Below are 12,234 nucleotides of genomic sequence, written 5' to 3'. Positions count from 1 at the left end.
ATATATATAAAAAACACATTGTCAGTGATTATTTGTAAAAGTGAATGATGCAGCTGTGGAATTTCTACCCGACACCAATGCTGGTGGAGGAGGTTCTCCACTAGACAGCTCTACAGCCCTTCTTTATAGAAGTTATGTTTTTTACCTACTTCATCACGTTGGTCAGACACCTTGGTAGAAGTGGGAATACCCACACTTTACCCCACCACACACGATCGACAGTGATGGACCCATTTATACTGGTGGGTGGACAGAAGCTACGGCGTATTTAACAACCATGCCCCCATTGCTTTAAGGGCCACGTCAGGAGATCGAACCGGTGACCTCTCCATCGCATAATTCCCCCGCCGCACTTACCATTACCACCACGGCGGCATCAGCGCTGTTCGTAAACCGGTTGGATAAAGGCGACAGGACGATTCCGGCAGTCATCGTCGAGCTGCTGGAGAGAGCAGTGATCGACAAACTCGGGCGCCAGAGAGGCCACCGAGAAAGAAAAGGGCCTTTTGTTCTCGTGCCGGCGGATGCGACAAGCCATCACTGGGACAAACACAGCGGAGCCGATGGGAGCTAGCGCTTTCGCGAGCCCACCGCGCACGTCCAGCTGCCCAAAGAACAACACAGAGTCCCTCGGCGAAAGGGGTAGAGAAAGCGAGAGGGGTGGGGGGTTCTTTCAGATCGCTCGCTTAACTCGCTCGCTCGCCCCATCTATTCGCCGCTCAGTCGAGGTCTTCCCCTTCCACGCTCTCGAAACTTCCAGCCGGGTCCGAGATAAATGCGTTTCACATGATTGCTATGCAAACCTTTGAACTCCCCTCTTTCATTAATTCTATTATACCCCACCCTCTCGCTATTCAGTTGTCACAAAAGAGAAATAAATAAATTAGTTTATTTTCACTTGGCATCTGCGTGTTTCACACTGGGGGATTTTCATGTTTTACCGAGTTGGCTGTTGGCAATGCCGCCTTGTATGGCCTTCTTATGCATGCATACTTCCCCCAGGGAGTTAAAACATTTCTAGTAGAGCAAGCTGAATGTTCTATATGTATAAATGTTATAGATGTGTTTGCTTACACAGTAATTTGTCTATTTGGTGAGTGACTTGTATATGAGACTCACGATGAATTCCCTCCGCTTCCATTTGATAACAATTCAGGATCAAGAATTGGTGGTTTTGTCGTCGTTTGTACCGAGTGTATCGTCTGTGTTACCCGTCTTGCGTGTGTCTCCGTCTTGTTTGTGTCCGTCCAAAAGTTACACATTTGCACAGCATCTGCACAGATTTTTTTAAACACCGGAATTCACGCGCACAATGCAAACAAATATTGTGACCATCCGCATGTTTCTTTGACGAGCCGACGACTCACCACGTGCCTCGTACACAGACAACACGGTGAAACTAAACGAGGTGAAACTAAACGAGGTGTAACTAAACGAGGTGTAAATAAACGCCCGTCCGGCAATGCACTTGGCTCGCCAAAGCGCCAGGTTTCTTACCATAATTTTATTTTATTCAAGAAAAAGGTTGCAACACAGTACACGGCGAATTATATTAAATTCGTTTCAACATCAATCACACGGATTTTTATGTTTGTAACGATGACAACATTTACTTAGAGAATAAATCTGAAGGGCTAGCGAATAACAATTTTGTTAAACTCCAGGCAATACAACGAATAAAAGCATTTATTTTATAGCATCTCATATTTAACTTATTTTACATCTTTTTTTCCACCGTTTTTTTTTAATCTTCCAGTCTCTCTCAGTTCTAACGATGTACAAAACGAGCGAACGATGTCGTCGCCGACGCAGCAACGGTCGGCATCCCCCACATCAGTCACGGGGGGTGTGGGGGGTTGCGTTCCCCCCGTGTTGTTTCAGCCAAAGTCGACAATAATGAACCCATCCGCGGTCGGAAGTTCATTTCGAACGTCCGACCGCGTATCCCCGATTCACCCAGCCATTATTGTTTTGTTCCACAATTCCGCGAGCTCATATCCAACGCCCGCCAGCCCGTGTCCATGATTTGAGAGTGCCGATACGGCTAACGAGTGCGTTGTGTGTTGAACTTATTTCGCACCGTACGTAGCCAACCGTGCTCATGGGGGGGTGCGTGCGAAGGACGACGAACTAAAGGCAAAAAACGCAGTTCGAAAGGAGTGAGTTTTCAACCAGTGCCCGCTGCACCGCAGGGAAAGGACTGCACGCCGCTCACCCAACCCAGTCACGCCAACACAGCGTGTCCAACATCGCACAACAAGACGGGAACCCACACAACAGGCAACGGGATCGGACTGCACGCGGTGTAGCGACTACCACGGCGGTCGGTGATGGGTCCGCCGCATCACGAGAACAACAACAACAAATAAAAGGCTCTGGAAGCCTGCGCACGCAATTTGCGGCGTGCCGGCTGAACAAACTCGGTTCACGGGTCCTGCTGCACCTCAAACGGACTAAGAGCGCCGGGTGCCAGGGACCAACGGGCCCCCTCCCCGAGAACGCGCGAATGTGTGCTTCCACGCCGTATCTCGCAACGACATTCCACACACACACACTGCTGCTGATTGTAAGACATTGTCCCCCCCCCCACCACCTTTCTCATAGCAAACCATTCCTGGCTCGTACCACCCCCCCCCCCCCCCCCCCCTGGGTGTCGTGACTCGACATGTGCGCATTTTTTGTTGTTGTTGCCACGTTTTAATAGTCTGTCGCAAAATAAATAAATAAGCTGCAATGAAGGGGCCGTGTTCCACTTGTCAGCGTTAATGGGAAAGAATTGGTCCCGCAATTTACGGCCGATTTTTTGCGGGCAAAAAAAAATCTCATCGCAGCTGTTTGCATTGTTAGGGAATTTCGAAAACCGATTTTCTCGCCGCTTTTTTGTTTGCGTTTAGTGTCTGGGGCAGCAGTTCCGGAATGCACATTACTGACCAACAAGGCAATTATAAGGTAACAGTTATTGTCGGGAAATTACTGTTAGCCGACAATAACCAAGCTCCTGTCGAGTCCACAGCAAGACTAAATGCAGTGAACATTTCTCCCACTAACCTTATCTCTACTCATCCTTAAATAAATTCATGAATGTGTGCGTGTGTTGTTGTCTTTGTGTCTGTGCTTACACACAAACATCTCCGCCACGTGTGCACGCGCGCGTGCACACACACACGTGTTACTGACACACGTGTTACTGACACACGTGTTACTGACACACGTGTTACTGACACACGTGTTACTGACACACGTGTTACTGACACACGTGTTACTGACACACGTGTTATCACCTTCGGACATCATACTAATGACAGCATTCAATTCGAAGTTGCCTCGCGCATGAAAATCACGTTGTATTCTCGTGAAAAAAATAAAATGAACACAAATTTCAATCGAACTCGGAATAAAACTCGACGCATATTTAACCTGGCCGGATGCTTGGGAGGTGGCTTTGTTGTGAGGTCAAAGGGCGCAGTGCAAACTATTGGGCAGAGAACGAGACCAAGCGCATGACCCTGCACAACCGGTACAAATAAATAATAATACTCACTTCAGTATTATTTAAACGTTCTGCAATCATAGTCAGAAGGTCCGGAGAAGAGGCCAGACGAGAGCAAACTTCTTCTGGTGAACATTCCCGTGGCTACAGCGCCGTCAGCAGACGAGGAGGCAGGAGATCCTGCCCCTTCGTCTGGATAACTCCACCACGGCTCACCCCGCAAGAGGCCTCGATCAGCAAGATCTTCAACCATCTCAAGCAAGTTTTATCTAATCATTCGTATTTACTACGAGTTCAAATGTATCCCAACGATATGCATTTTTTTAAATGTAAAAATTAGAATCTTCCACTTAAGGTGGACCCCCCCCCCTGTTTTTGGAGAGGCGGTGCAGCGGATTTTACACCACGCGTTACGAACACAGCCACATGAGTTTCTGTTACCAACCAGAGGCGACAACAGTGGAGAGCGGTGTCTGAATCGGTCACGAACTCCATTAACCTCCTAAGACCATCAAGTGTGTGGAGAGATCTTCATCCAGCAGAGGTTGGACAAAGGGCTGTAAATCATGATGACGAATGCATTCTCAAAATCATTCTGATTGCTCTCCGGAGAGCTCAACCAAGTGACAGGGACAAGATCCAGCTCCAAGAAACAAGATGTTCAATCAGGTTTGATTCAATGGGATCTGGATCCTTGATAAGATGCCACTGCATCCTGTGTCGATGGAAGGTGCCGACGAGGCACGTAATGATCATGTAACCATCACGAATCCGAGGGAACGATTCAACCTGGGAATACATGCATACCTGTCAACCCATACGGTTTACCCGTATTATTGTACAGGGGAATTGAGTTCTCAGGTCCATACGGCGAAAAGCCGGTTAAATAAGGGCATTTTTTTGCCTGTTTGTTTGTGTTTCTCCCTTGTGGTGAGACTTGGTAGGATGAACGTTGAGATTTATAAGGCCACGGGGTGACCAATAAGATCTGAATCGGTCTGTAATAAGTTTGGCACTGATAAGGGGTTGACAGCTATGGAAATGCTGTCCCATTTTTACTCTATCTCGTTCGAAGAGTTGAGTTCACCCGATAAGCCAATATGTAACAGCAGTATATGTGAATTGTCAATAATTGGCCATCACGTGCACGAATCAATGCGTGCATCTTGAGCGGGAAAAAAAAGGCAAAACTCCACCAACTTTAACCGATGAATTGCTGCAAAACAGGACCGTGATATGGCAATTGCTTTGGGGGGACCTTCATCCACAGCAGTTGAAAGATTATGGCCGACGACGATGACAAATCGATGCGCCGCTACATGCCCAGTGCGGTAAAAGTGTTGTGAGCTTCGCTCGTAAACACGCAAACTGCGATGGCCACGAACTAGCGAAGGCCGTACACGGCAGAGTGATGGCCCGCCCGGACGAGTCGGCGGGCCACGTGAGCGGCCTTCCTCCTCCCACGGTGGGGGCCGCAAGCTCGACGTCGTTGCTTGTGCACGACCCGTGACCCCCCCCCCCACCCCCCCACCGCGTCACCCGAGAGACACGGCGAGACCAGGCCACCAGGAGGGGCACCACGGTACGCAGGTTGCCCACCACTGCCGCCTGGCATGAACCCAACGCCCTTCGGACCCGTGCGTGCGTGCGCAACGATGGCTGCGTAACGGCAGCACTTGCGACTCGGGTACTGCTGTGCAAGCGACGCTAGAAATAACATCACGTATTCAATCCGTACAAGAAATGCATAGAATGTGGACAGCAGGTACAGTGACTCTCCCGTTCGGTTTCTCACAGCTGTGTCGCGCAACTATCCGACGTGTTTTCAGGTGGTACTGCGCACTGCTTTTGCACGACGTCCGACGATTCACTCCACTTTGGCGGGCTTCTTCGGAAGCCGAGGGAAACGTCGGGACATCGTGCCCAACAACACGCCACACTAAGACACGCGGGAGGAGGGGGGGGGGCACACATCGAAAGCCAAGCAGCTACAAGGAACACTGAAGCACTGGCAATATTTCAAGAAAAGCAATAAAAATGCCGGCCAAACGCCTAAAACAAAAAGCTCATAACATTGCATTCGTCCTCTTTGGTTCTATTCGGTAAAGTCACGTAGGTAAAAAATAAAACAACAAAAATCACGACGTTTCGGCCACAACACAAGCGGCCTTCATCAATGATGAACACAAGCGGCCTTCATCAATGATGAAGGCCGCTTGTGTTGTGGCCGAAACGTCGTGATTTTTGTTGTTTTATTTTTTACCTACGTGACTTTACCGAATAGAACCAAAGAGTATGGATCCTTGCAGTCACGAAAGCTTTAAATCTAGAATTGCATTCGTCTTAAAATATGAAATGGCACTATTTTGCCTAATGCGGGATATCCGGGATTTTTGTGTAACCTTTAAGAGTGCCATCCTGCTGCAGACACCTGTGTGTAAACCAAGGGCAAATTAGTGACTAATTATTGAATCGTATTAAATGCAAACAGGTTTTGGCTCGAACGGCTTGCTTGAATAATCCTTTTCAAATGTAACCCTGTTGCGAACATCACCCCCATTGGATATTTATGGCAGCGCCGCTTCGTTTTAATGGGCTGCGTGCGCAAAGATTAAATAATTTTGAATCAAATAAATCGAGATTCTATTTAATAAAAGGAATGCCAATTATAACACCTTTTTTCATGGCCGCAAAGCATTTGATACGCCGTGTTAAAATAAGTGTCGTTATTTTTTATATTTGTATTGTGGTGTGTGGTGGTTTGCCCAGCAGCTAGCGGACTGCGCTATGAACCCAGCGACCCGAGTTCCAATTTGTGGCCACGGCGAACATCGCTGTCAAGTGATACCTGAACCAGTCCTGGGACCTACACTCCCTTCACCAATTTGTACTGACCTTCATGGCGAAGTTCAGCCAAACCACCACCATGACCGATAAAGCATGGACAAGGCCTTCATCCAGCAGTGGAATGACAAAGACGCTGTAAGTTGAGATAAGGTTTTTAAAATATTTTTTTTTGCGGATTGATGTGCATCTGCCGTCTCGACCCCATCCCTCCGGCTGATCGATGTCTTCCACATGGGCCTGACATTACGTCGTACGGCTATCCAGGTCATTGGGGTCGACATGGGGCCCAGTGTAGACACAATGAAAGTGGCCAAGGAGAGCAGGGCCTGCGTTGTGAGCAGGGCCTGTGTCACGTGAGGAGGGCCTGCGTTGTGAGCAGGGCCTGTGTCACGTGAGGAGGGCCTGTGTCCGTGAGGAGGGCCTGTCCCAGAAAATATGATAATCTTTGATAAGATTTTAGTAAAAAAAAAGTTATTTAAAATTTTCGTCTTGTCAATTGTTTGTGTTTTTTTTAGCATTGTTAAATATGTAATTGTTGTTGGAGTGATAAGTGAAGGAATATCTAAGTCTGTGCTCTCCTGTTGCCTGGGTGAATAGTGCGGGGTGGGGCTATGTCCTTGCCCAGTCCTGGCCAGCTGGCTCTAAAACTCAATAAAGCAACACCCACACGCAATACCACGCTGCTTCAACATCGCGCCCGTGTATCGCTGAACGTGCGTGCCCAGTTCCCAACAGCGGCACCGAACTACAATGGCCAAATAAATCAAAGTGAATGCTCACTGAAATTAGCATTGAGGTGGTGATAATCTTCCATTTATTGCCCCGAGCCGGTGGCGGCATGTCTATATTATTTTGGCGGGGTTGAGTCTCTCTAAAGGCCAACCAACCACTGCTAACTTCCCCACAAAGTGAAAATAATAATGTTTTTCAGCCTCGGTGAAACGGTGAGCTTAGTCAACACCCAACCAGGATTCAAAACTAGCAAACTTCCGATTGCGAGCTGCATGCTCTTTCCACTGCTGAGCCACCCCAGGTCCACTTGGCTTCGTGGTGGTCATGCATATCTACCGCTCTCTATGGGTGGTTTCAAGTGCCCCGAATAGCGGTGGCGCGTGTTACATTGTCGATCGATAACTCCGAAAAGCCACGTTGAAAAAGTGTCAAATTAAATAAATCTAGCTTAAATATGTATTCGCGTGTAACAATGTAACATGTCATTTATCGACGCTAAGTAACTTCTTTAAAACCCGAAGGAAACTAAAAAGAAACAAACAAAAAAAAGCAATTCAAGTGATTCTGTTCCGAATTGTGCCGTCTGAAACACAACGGAGAGTATGACCACGTGGCCCCCCCCCCCCCAACGTGTCAGTCACCTTCCAATCCCTCTCGCCGTGAAGCGAGCTCGTTTAAAATACTCGACGTACACTGAACATAAAACGGCACTAAACAAATAAAAAAATGAGCGATCACGACAATAATAATTATTATTTAACATTATTTGTGAAATGGAACGCATACGAGAGGACGCGGCAGACCGAGGAGTCCAAGCGATAAATCCAGTTCATGTGTTGGTGCTAGTAAAATTGTGGTTGGGTAGTGGCAGGTTGGTGAGGACTTCGTCCAGCAGTGGATTGACCATGGCTGATGACGATCATGCCTTTTTTTACATCTTGCATACATTTAGTAATTTTGTCATGCCACATGGCGCTAATTCACAAGCATTCTGAGTGTAAAAGTAAATGTATCTTTCAAATCAGTTGCGCTGGACAGGAGAAGTGTTAAGGAGGTGCAGACTGAACGTCTTCATTTCTTTGTGGCTTGAACAGCTGCATGATCTTTGCTCAGCTATTCGCGTTACCTCCGCACTGCCGATGGAATTAACGGATGTTGTCTGCAGTTGGCACTGCTTAGCCGGTGCGTGCAGCAAAGCGTTAACAGTTGCAAGTTTCCATAGTCCTGCAGTAACGAAAAAAGATGTGCAAATTCGTATTTGCAAAACGACGGATTGGAGAATAACGCCGGGTTGAGTTTATGGAAAAGGCTCTCGCGTGATTCCATTGAGGTTACAAAGAGGAGATTCAACATTTCCACTCGTGACCATTAATCTGTGCTTGTGTCGTGACCTGTGCAATCATTATGATGTTCATCATCATCATAGACTTCAATCCACTCAGTGTGAACTCATTGAGACAATGCAGATTGAGTGTGAAATGAGAATGGTAAAAGCTATGATGATGGTGGTAACAATGATGCCCAGCGATTGTCCAAACAACCCTGAGAAAGGACAAAGCAATTTTGGAAACGACTCGCTTGCACGCTGATAATAAAAGATTTTTTTATAGCACGGCGCCTGTTTGAATTTGCTAATAATCCTTAACAGGACAGATGCTGTCTGTGCCGTGATGAAGCAAAACATTGTGAATGCGCTGCTATCGCAGCAGAGAGGCTTTTTACTGGGACTGCATTTATAATCATTCCTTTTTTCAGGAAATTTCTGTTGGAAAATGTCCAGACTCGCAGGTTGCGTTCAAATCCGACGGTTTATTACAGGACACGCGGAAGCTGAAGCTCTGCCATGATTTTTCTTCGTGCTGTTTGGAAGCGTGAATTGAAATTGTTCCGTAATTTTGCGCGCCCCTCCCACCTGCAGAGATTCAACCGTGGGTTCTCTACGGAGGACCGACTGCCAATCACATACTCCAGTAAGACAAGAGCTTTAAACACAATTGGCTGCGCTGCATGAAGCTGTGCATTACAGCTTTTCTACCGAATTACAACAGAAACCCCCACAACGCAACAAACAACGGCGGCATATGGAGGTGACATTGCCCAGAGGTAACAAGCGTGTTCGCCGCTTGTTGCAGAGGTTCGCGATTGAAATCTGACAGGCTGCCGTGGTTATTACAGGGGCGTGTATTTACCATACAAGTATACCCGGCCATTGTGTGTCAGTGTCAACGTCCAAATTAGCAATATTTGAAAGATTACCCGCAAATTACTCAATTTGGATTACACGTTGCAACATCGCCCCCTAATGCGAAACTTCTGCACACTGTCTACACAACACAGCTTCTTCATTATAGTCGAGCGCTATAGGAATTAGGCAAATATCAAATGTACTCTAATATTATTAGTTATTAAACAAGGGATGGCTGCGAATTTGCAGAGGGCAGTACTTTTAACTTAAGCTTCGCCAAAACAAGAGACAACTTAATTAGGGCATCTGTGCGTACGACGAATGAGCTACCTGCATGTCAGGTCATGCTTAATGGCCGGCCCTCGATATATATTTTTTCGGCAGCGGGTAAAATGTTGTTACAATTGCGGCTTAATTAACAATTTTGCCACCAATTGGAAAGAGGGGCACGGTGGGGCGTGCTAAGGCATGTGCCGGGCAAAGCCGTGCGTCACACAAAACTGTGGTCCCCCAAGGTGGCTATGCCAGTCAAGCCATTGCAGCCCAGTGGAAACGCGTTGCAGCTGGGCTCCGTGGGGACACGGTGCCGATGCTTGCTGCAAGGTTTTTTTAGCAAATTTCCGCGCAACGGGCGTAACCCAACAGAGACACCTCGAGTAAACAACTCGCATCCTCGCGCTCTGCACGGCCGGCGATATTACAGTCGCCCGCTTCCGAGCCATCGTTTATCCCCCATGCCATCGGCCACTGCTGGCTGTGGGAATTGAGAAATGAAAAAATATAGCAAGCAAATAAGACAAAGGAATAAAATGCTCAACAGGACCTCAGGGGTGACGATGCTACAGAGCCGAGCTACACCACCGCTAAGGTGGAAATGTCAAGAGCCATCACTGGCATTAAGATCCGATAAGAAAGCAAAGGTTCAGGCCCATGCCAGATAATTTCAACAAACGAACAATTTTTTGCAATGACAGTGGGAAACTAAGTAGAATTGTGGAATAATCTTGACGGACGGCCAAGCATGGTAAGTCATTAGCTATCTCCCATTCCGATGACGTACGTGAACGTCATCATTTTTTATTTCAGAATAACAAATAAAATAACTTTATGGGTACCGAGGCTTCCACAAGGCCATGCAGGAGGGCGTGTGGCACAGTTTGGCGCCAGCTATCATGGAGTGCGGTCGAGTTGCTACAGTTCTCTGCGGTGAGTACAGTGTCTTTAAAAATAATGGCGCATAGCCTCTCTAAAAATGTATAACGCTAACCGCTTGCACGTTCCGAGATTCAGCGGTGAGCGGGACCCACCCTGCAACTTGCAGACGTCTTGGAACGGGAAAGGGTTAATTGATTTTTTTTTTACATTAACCCCATCAATTGAAAGGTATTATTCTGTGTCTCTCATAGATCTCAAAGTTGGCATCTCTAAGAGACACTGTGTGAGCATTGTATCCCTTGTTAGTAACTTGTTTCGGATCCCTTGCTGGCACATCAACATCACTGTAAGTAAGGCCCTCACTCGCTGGGCAAATAAGACTGACAAAAATTTATTTTGCGGTTTCGTTTCAACAATAAAAAGCAGGTATACGCACTACAATTTTCTAACTCGTCCCCTGTGAAAATTAACTGCGATGGAGATACGTGTGCGTGCGCGTGCGTGCGTGCGTGCGTGTGCGCGTTGCGAGCGAGAGAACGAGCGAGCAGGCGAGAGCGCTCCTACAGCTCAGCCTGCACCTCCGGCAGCTCGGCCGGCTCCGTCGCGGTGTCCTTCTGCGGGGCAGGGGGTTTGGCTCGCGTCTCGGTCTTGTCGCCGTCCTCCTCGGCGGTGATCTCTTCGAAGGAGGATCCGCTCGCCCCCGACTCGCTCCGGTCGCTGTTGTCGTCCCCGTCCGCGTCCCGCGCCGCCTTGCCGACCGCCCCGATGCTCGCGGCCAATGCCGCCACCGCCGACGCGGCCGCCGCGGCCGACAGCGATGCGCCTGCTTCCTCGTCGTAATCCTCCTCCTCCTCCTCGTGGCAGTCGTCCTCCTCCTTTCTGCCACCGCTTTCGCTGTCCGGCCCACGGGCAGCGAAGGCCTGGCTCTCGCTGTCCTGCGTCACCGTGGAGACGCTGTCCCGCGTCATAGTGGAGACGCTGTCCCGCGTGGCGTTGGTGCTCGAGTCGCAGGTGAAGGAGCTGGCCTCGCTCGACGTGTCTCCTGTGGGGGGGGGGGGGGGGGGGGCACAGCAGGACATGAGACAATGTCCACGTCGCTAGACATTCAATCGTACATTCATTCACTATTTTTTTATTAATTCAATCGTTTGTTAATGCATTTCTTTATTCATTAATAAATTATTCATTGCGTCATTTGCGAATTGGTACATTTGCTAACTCATGCTATTTTCTCCTGTATGTGAAGCGGTCAGTGAACTCCAGGTGCAAGTGGCATGGCTGACACAGGCTGGTGTCCTTAACAGCCGACAGTGTGATGAGGACATTGTGTTCCTACGAGGCAAACCTGTCAACATTCCTCAACTCTTCTACATGTTAAAGACATAAAAAGCACTCCGTTCTTGGACGTAAAACATACTTTCCCACCCCAGACCCTGGATCATAATCGCTGTGATTTAGAATTGTGTTGGGAGCTGTGCCAATTTACATGATGAAATTGGCCCTCGTTATGAAACGTGGGTTGAGCTTTTGTTTTCTGTACGATCTTTATTCACGGCACTTGGAATACAAATCTCCGCCACCAGAGAATCCACTCGCAGTGAAAAAGGCTAATGATGGCATTTTTTCACCTCATCATTTTTGGGAGGACCTTGAGAGGCCTTGCCTCTTGACAATTCAGCTACAATTTTTTTTATATCCATTGCTTAAACAGACATTCAAAAACGTACCCTTCAACCAGACGGATGAAGTCGTGAATTGAAGCCGCGTAATTCTTTCCCATAATATCCCGCCGAAGGCTTGTCAGCAAAAGCAATGCACCGCATGA

At 48.0% G+C, this 12,234-nt stretch overlaps 1 protein-coding gene across 5 annotated transcripts in view; it reads right to left on the bottom strand.

Annotated features, from left to right (window-relative positions):
• Positions 1 to 1,489: 1,489 nt before the first annotated feature.
• TEX264 (testis expressed 264, ER-phagy receptor) overlaps positions 1,490 to 12,234 on the bottom strand; it is a 167,907-nt gene continuing 157,162 nt past the window's right edge. The window contains exons 4-5 of one of the 5 annotated variants that reach the window (XR_012946039.1): positions 6,720 to 11,451; positions 1,490 to 6,663 (exon numbers count right to left, since the gene is read on the bottom strand). Coding sequence is in view for 1 of the 5 variants with exons in the window: in XM_032966600.2 (XP_032822491.2) it covers positions 10,970 to 11,451 (482 nt within the window). In the remaining 4 variants the exon portion in view is untranslated. Of the gene's footprint in view, positions 11,452 to 12,234 lie in introns of all 5 variants that reach the window. The other 4 variants (XR_012946038.1, XR_012946041.1, XR_012946040.1 and 1 more) reach the window with 4 other exon arrangements.

This window comes from Petromyzon marinus, chromosome 36 (genome assembly GCF_048934315.1).
Source record: "Petromyzon marinus isolate PM22_M1 ecotype Great Lakes invasive population chromosome 36, UKy_Petmar_22M1.pri1.0, whole genome shotgun sequence".
Classification (NCBI taxonomy): Eukaryota; Metazoa; Chordata; class Hyperoartia; order Petromyzontiformes; family Petromyzontidae; genus Petromyzon; species Petromyzon marinus.
The sequence above is the reverse complement of the archived record's forward strand: the minus strand, read 5'-3'. Positions and strand labels throughout refer to the sequence as shown.